The 7,716-nt window shown below is 35.0% G+C and overlaps 1 protein-coding gene across 1 annotated transcript; it reads right to left on the reverse strand.

The window, feature by feature from the left end:
• Positions 1-116: 116 nt before the first annotated feature.
• Positions 117-1,972, reverse strand: LOC140959856 (uncharacterized). Its single transcript, XM_073417894.1, has 4 exons — positions 1,937-1,972; positions 1,145-1,839; positions 677-838; positions 117-596 (listed from the first exon to the last, which is right to left on the reverse strand). The coding sequence occupies exon 2, from the start codon at positions 1,702-1,704 to the stop codon at positions 1,162-1,164; it is 543 nt and encodes a 180-aa protein (XP_073273995.1). The 5' UTR covers positions 1,705-1,839; positions 1,937-1,972; the 3' UTR covers positions 117-596; positions 677-838; positions 1,145-1,161.
• Between the last annotated feature and the right edge of the window lie 5,744 nt (positions 1,973-7,716).

A 7,716-nucleotide genomic window follows, 5' to 3' on the forward strand; every position in this document is an offset into this window, starting at 1 on the left:
GTATCTTGCCCATTTCATTCATTTTTTCAGAGGATTGGGAGTTTTTCCCTCTTTTTACGCACTCTTCAAACTGTATGCACCAATCCCAATATATCCGGCTCTCATGTATTCAAAAGTACACTAGCAATCACACAACATACAAAATATTAGACAAATATGACCAATTGCCAACACGTGCATGCACAATTTGAAGTTGAGTAGTACTCCCAAATAATTGAATAAACATTGTCATGGAACCTATGTGACTACACATTGCATAGGTCTGATATGTGTGTTATACAAAATCATGATTCCGCCATGACGTCGGGGTGCATCACATGCTTCATACTCATTCTTCGAATCACTGCATGGTTGGGACGAAATTCTCGCTAATGTGCTTTGTTAGGATGAATGAACTCGCCGGTGAGTCCATGTTCGCTACTGCTGGTGAATTCCTGGCTCGACATCCCATCTACTTTCTTGAATCTTCTCAAATCTGTGTATGAGCCACTGTCATACTCGGAGCCATTGTTTGACCCGAACATCCTACTGTGCCCTGGTCTCACTCCCTCGTTGAGGTCCTCTAGGGATACATCACCTTCCAGTGCTATCACAATCTGTAGATAGATATATATATACAATCATAATGCACAAACAATGGGAAACTTGAGTTAAAAAAATCTTGATTTGTTATTACCTGGCTCATTTTGGGACGTCGCCTCGCAGAGTGCCTAATGCAGGCGGCGGCGCTAGCCACCATACGCAGCATAACATGGTGATCATAGTTGTTTTCAAGCCGTGGATCCACCAACTCTTCATAGCTTCCTCCCTCTACTGCTTGGATTAGAATTGGTCCAGCCTGTTATTAAATATATTAATGCATGAAGCTCGATATAATTAAGAAAATTAGAACTATGACATTTAAATTAATAATTTTATATACTTTCCAATCTCGAATGCAGTAATTATCATCCCAAATGGAGAAAAAGTTATACAACGAAGATTAATATTTATTCGGAAAAATTAACGTGGTTGCTCAAGAATTTAAAAATTTCGTGTGATGTGTGTTACCTCTAGCATGAAAATTATCAGAAAAAAAAATAATAATTGCATTTGTATCACATGAGGAAAGGTTGATGGAAAATAATGGGAATGTTGCACGTACTTTTGTGTCCTAGGGAATTATCTGTGTAGTAATGCATATGGTCTCGTGCCCTTCTTTTTCTTTCTTCTAGCACAACATATCATGAAGAGAATCACGATAAAGAGCAGCAATCCTGCCCCTGCTGCTGCTCCACCTATGATGGCCTTTTGGTCTGGACCATTGGATGATTCATCGTTTGACGACGTCTGATCCCTTGACGGAGGAAGTGATCCTGAGTGAGATGATGGTGGTGGGGGAGGTGAAAACCCGTCTGATGAACTTGACTTGGGCGGTGGAGGATGTTTGTTGTTGTTCAAAGGTGGAGAGTTATTGTTGTCATCGTTGTTATCGTTGTTGTTAGGAGGTGGAGAATTTTTATCGGAGGATGGAGGTGGTGGAGATGGAGAATCTGAGCCGTTGTCAGGAGGTGGTGGCGATGATGAATCATCTTTTGGCGGTGGTGATGTTGATGAATCGGATGGTGATGGTGGCGGCGGCGGCGGCGATGAATCTGACGAGTCTGGTGGGGGCGGAGAGGGCGATGATGAATTAGAGGGTGGCGAAGCATCCTCTTGCGACATATTCAAAATTTTCAGTTCTTTATTTAAAATCTTTGATGAAATCTTGTTAACCCCGTCACTTTCCTTAATAATAACTTGATATCAAGATTCATGAACGTTTCGTGACAAAGAGAACGACCATGAATTATGTATCAACTGTAAAAATTACATTATAATAAAAAAAATTATAGAAAAATGAAGGGAAATTAAGGAGGCCGGGAGAAGAAGAACGGAACATAATTCCGTAATATACCTTACGGAGAAGGGTCGAGGATAATTAATGTACGACTCTCAAAGAAATCATGTGGGAGAAAAAAGGTCCATGGCTATTTACATCTAACTCAACAAAGTTATTGGCCAAACAAGTGTTGGCTTCTAATTCCAAGTATGGTAGTGTAAATGACATTTTTTGTCAACTAATTTTCAATTTTCCCAACTTTTAGTCATATTGAGAATGAATTTATTTTTTTTGTCACGTAACTTTGATTTTTTTTATTTATCATTTTATGTCATATTGTTAGAGTGAATTTTTCATTTTCCGTATGATAACTTTTATGTTTATTTTCATTTTTGTTTTTTTTCAGAATCCATCGTTACTACCAATAAAAAGTGACCAAAAGTGAAAACTGTATATAAGTTACATGACTAAATTTGAAAAATAATATACATGACTAATAGAAATTTTACCGTAATATGATCGAAAATGGAAAAAAAACATGCAAATTAATTACATGGAAAAAAAAAATACAACTTTACCACATGGAAAAAAATATGCCCAAGTATGGTAAAATATGTGCCTAAACATAGAGTACTTTTCTTTTCTTATTTTTTAATGTATATAAAATAGTAACTCGTGTGCATCCAAGTATTAATATGGATTTAAAGGATAAATGAGAAAAAACAATAGAAATGGAATAAAGAAATTAAAATCTGATCGACAGGAGCTTTCTCGCCTTGGTGGTCTTGCAAACTCCTGGCGATTTGATTCGATCGAACGTAAGATGAGGCATTATATATCTTGATATAATAGAATTTTTATTCTATTGATTATTGCTCATTACATGGATCTTATCTTAATTAGAATTATTTTATATTTAAATACAAGATTTTCATACAATGGAATGGAAGTGGTTTATTTATCATATGCAATGTCCAAATAAAAACACACAATCCAGGGACGATACGATGTTAATCTCATAAAATTTTGGAAAATTTATATTTTTAATCATGTAACATTATACATTTTTATTTTTAATTTTAGTTATGTTATCAGTCAATTCACAATTTTAATCCATTAACTTGTATTTTTTTTTTTTGCATTTTTCATCAAAGCCATACCAGCAATATATTTTGTCACGTCATCATTTTCTAGCACCACAGTTAAAAGGACTAAAATTAAAAAAAAATACAATTAATAAACATAATAAAAATGGAAAATTTACAAATCACAGAACAAAAAATATAAGTTTGTCTAAAATTTTTATAAACTTTAATTTCTTCTTAATGAATGTAATTTTACACTTAAAAAACATATAACAATCTTATGATCGTCTTATGTACCAACACGATTATATGCCCAAAAAAAAAAATTCAAATTTGTGAACTTTCTAATATATACTTTGAATTTATTAAAAAAAAGAAGAAGATCAATACATTGATAGCAGCCACATATTCAAGTTGAACACCATTAAACATACAACGTCCTGACACCATGCACACTGAACATATAAACATGAACCAGTACTTTTTCAAAAGTTTACTATCATATATTTATTTATTTTCTTCTGCAGCATCTTAATTTTCTATTCTTGATAAACATGAATATTAGGCATTGGCTTGAAATCCTTTAATTTTCTGCTTTTAACCCAATAATACCATCATTATGAGCTGAGATATTGGGGCCCGGCTCAAATTCCTTTGAGAACATCTTCTCACCTTCCGGCTTCACATCATCGGTGTAGGCCGTGACACTTGGAATTGGATCGAAGCTAGTTCTCTCGGACGAGACGTGGAAGTGCTTGTTGTTTCTGTAAACTGGGATATTAGGACTCAGCTTAAGTTGATCTTTCATGAAATATTTAGCATTTTCTGGTTTAACATCATCTGTGTAGGACGTCAGACTCGGAAACGGATCCAAGCCAGTTTTCTGGGATGAGATGTCTTTGGTTTGCTTGTGGTTATTGTTGTCGGTGCATGTAACTTCACTTGCACCAACGAGGCCTTTGGCTCATCCTTCGTAACATGTTGTCAGTACTCCCCTGGATCCTTTCTTGCAATAGCATTGCTTGCAAGCTGCATGTTTCAAGAATGACCATATATACAATTTATTAGGGCATCTCCAACCGTCATCCATATATAATGGAGGATTCCTCCATTATGGAGGATGAAATCTTCTCCAACCGTGCTCTATTTGTTTCCTCTATTTTAGAGTATGCAACAGTGATCCTCTATTTATGGAGTATCACTGTTCATATAGAGGATTGGAAAGGAGTGAGAAATAATTACAAAATAGATATTTTAAAAATTGCAATATAGTCCTTTTGAAAAAAAATTGAAAAAATATCACTGTTCTCGATCGACTGGTGACTTAAAGAAGAAAAGATCGACCAACACACAAACTTGATCGACTCATACACCCACACTTAGGTCGACCAAAACAGATTTGATCGTGCTTTGGTCGACCAAAGCAAGCATGGTGCTCGACCAAAGCATGGTGCTTTGGCACCATGCTTGCTTTGGTCGACCAAAGCACCATGCTTTGGTTGCTTGGTCAACCAAGCAAGATGTTTTGGTATCTTGCTTTGGTCGACCAAGATAAAGATTGGAAGTGGGTCGGTTTTGTTGATCAAACGTTTTTTAATTTTTTAATGAATTAATTATAAGATGTTGAAATGGCACGTCACAGATTATCGCGAGGCACCCATCCCAGATGTTGAAATGGCACGTGATGAGCATGCTCGATTTCAAGAGTTTCTTGCACGCCATCGTAAAATAAAAGATAAATCGGCTCACTATGCACTCCGAGATGCTCTTATTGACCATTTGTGGGAGGAGTACAGTAATTCAGAATATTAGTAATTTTAATGGTCAATTTGTGTGTTGTTCTTTAAATCATATGTATCGTTTATGTTTGTCTTGATATCTATTTTATGTTCCCGTATGATGAATGTTGTCTCTTGTTTGCAATTTGATGAAAAAATAAATGTATTGTTTTAAATATATCAAGTCAAATACACATGTAGTTGTGTCATGTTTAGCGAATTAATTAAGTTTAGTTAAATAATATATTATGAAATTAATTAATTATTTGTGTGTGTATGTGTATTCGAAAATGAAATAAATTAAAAAAAGAAAAGACTTAGTAATATTTAGAGGATATGGGTTGAAAATGAAATAAATTAAAGAAATAGAGTATTTGATAATATTTAGATGATATGGGTTGAAAATGAAATAAATTAAATAAATAGAGTATTTGATAATATTTAGAGGATATGGGTTGGAGAAGGTTTTTGAAAATAGAGATCCATGATCTCTATTTTGGAGGATAGAAGATGAAAAATAGAGGATATGGATTAGAGATAGCCTTAGAACGATTAACCAACCTGAAAATAAAATATATAAAAGTGAGATTGTGCGCCTATAATACCACAGCAAGAAATAGAAAACCAATAGAAATGAAAAAGGATTTCATGTCTCCAACAAAATACGCTTGAAAACACAGATACTTGGTATTTATAGGCAACTATCTATTTAATTTTATTGAGTTAGTAGGCAACTCATCGTGATGTGTGCTTGCGCGCGCGCACACACACACACACACATATATATATGTATGTATGTTAGACATAGCCTCATCAGGAATAATGAAAATACAAATTTTTACTATGCACGTCTCTACTCGTCTCTGATCCTCTGCTCATCTCATATCCTCTTTGTATATGCACAAACATCTAATGTATGTATTTGTAGATCTTCCAAATTCACATATTTTTTCTGCTCGATCTTAAATATCATTGTATCTCAATGGGAGTTTCTTAACAAGCGACTTGAAAAACTCTCCACCACTCAATCCTTGTGTGAAAAGGCACTAATTAAGATGTTGGGTGTGGCTGATGGTATTTCCAACATCATGTTACTAAAATAATAAACAAACTATCTCAATATCTCTTGCTCCTGCTGCTTTATCACAAACAAGCTTAGATAATTCTTTCAGTAATTATTGGTACAAGCAAAATGATGAAAGAAAGTCGTGTTAAAATCCTTGAAAGACCCTATAGAATCAGGTCTCAACATGATGAACCATTGTTGTGTCGATCTCACTATAGTGCTTAGGAACACCCTGCACTTGATGTCATGGGTATATTGATGTAACAAAGCCACATTTTAAACATCCCCGATGTTATCACGGTCAATACTTTCATTGTATTCTTCTATATTTGATTAGTTAATATTTGATGTGAAACTCTCTTACAAAATTACAAAGGAAAAATAGACTTTTCATTTCTCATTCACTTTCTACTTTCTTTATCTACATTCACCTCACCCACCCATTCTCGAACGCCCACCTAATCATATCAAAGCCTCCTGACCATCACATTGCCTCGCACACCATCTCCACAACATCTGTTCGCCATACCCTTATGCATGATTTCCTCGTCCACAAGCCCCATCAATGCAAAATATCGCTAAACTTACCTCACGCCTACCTGCCCAGCACCTCACCCAAGTCTAGTGCCCCTCCATCACCGATCATCAGTACCTCGTCCGACACCTCGCCCCACCCCCTGCCTCTTACACCCACCACCTGATTCACCTCTCCCGCACTTGCCTAGCCTTACTTTTACCTCACCCACTCTTTGATTTTCCCTCTCCCCGCCTTGCTCTTTACCCTTGTTCAAACATCTCTCTTGGCTCTGCCTCTCCTCAATCTCTCCCGCACCTCATCCTTATCCTTTCCAACTCCTCATGTCAAATTTTTCACATCTTATTCAAACCCTCGCTGGTGACTCCCTTCTCGCCTTAACAAAACCATTCATATATATGTGTGTGTGTGTGTGTGTGTTTATCCAAATTGAAAATATGATATGCTTATCCCTTAACTTTCGAATTATTGGATAATTTGTGCACGAAGATTTAACTTTCTCTTTTTACTCTTGGCACTTGAATATCTCAAAATTTCAAGATCACCACCATGTTATCTTCTTGTCAAGTAGATCATTATCCAATCATCTTGATCAAGTTCTCAACCATAAATTTAGTTATGTATATCCAACATCTTATTATCTTGAGGTCTTCTTATCTATTTATCTAGATAAATATACAGGCTTATACACATAATTTCGAAATTATACATCTTGTCATATCCATGCATAATTTGAATTTGGCGTAAATTTATTTAGTTAAAATCTAGAACATCTTTGGACAAAATTTTCCACAATTCTTGATAATTATATAATACATTTCTTGATACAGAATTTGAAATTTGCGCGTTTTACAGTTTATTTGAGTATAATTTTTTTGTATTTATCTGGATTTTGAGAGTTATCCACACTGCTCTTTATACTTATCTATGTGGGAGAGGAAAAAATTAGCAGTGATGATGATCTTCATAAAAAATGAATTGTGAAGGAAAAAATTGAAATGAAAATGGTTTACAAAAAATTATGCATAGAGAGTATCACAAGATTGTTAAGAATAATTGTTCAAAGTAACTTTGCAAAAGAAATAGAAAATAAAGAAAAGAATAAATGAGTTTCGTGGAAAAGAAACAAACATGCATTATTAAAATCAAATGCTTATCACTAGACCAAAAGTTATAATTGTTAGGCAAAACACAATTTTATTTTTGTATATTCGGGACAACGTATAGTGTACCTATTTGAGCGCTAATGGGTCAGGATGTTAGACCCACGAGTCTGGAGATGTTGGTGTCTATATGCTGATATTGTCTCATATCCCTCAGAAATCATTATTACTTTTTCTTTACTGCCGACCTTGTCCTCAGCAGAGACGATATTGTCTATTAAAAATCAG

The sequence above is a fragment of the Primulina huaijiensis genome, chromosome 2, assembly GCF_012295235.1.
Source record: "Primulina huaijiensis isolate GDHJ02 chromosome 2, ASM1229523v2, whole genome shotgun sequence".
In the NCBI taxonomy this organism is placed as follows: Eukaryota; Viridiplantae; Streptophyta; class Magnoliopsida; order Lamiales; family Gesneriaceae; genus Primulina; species Primulina huaijiensis.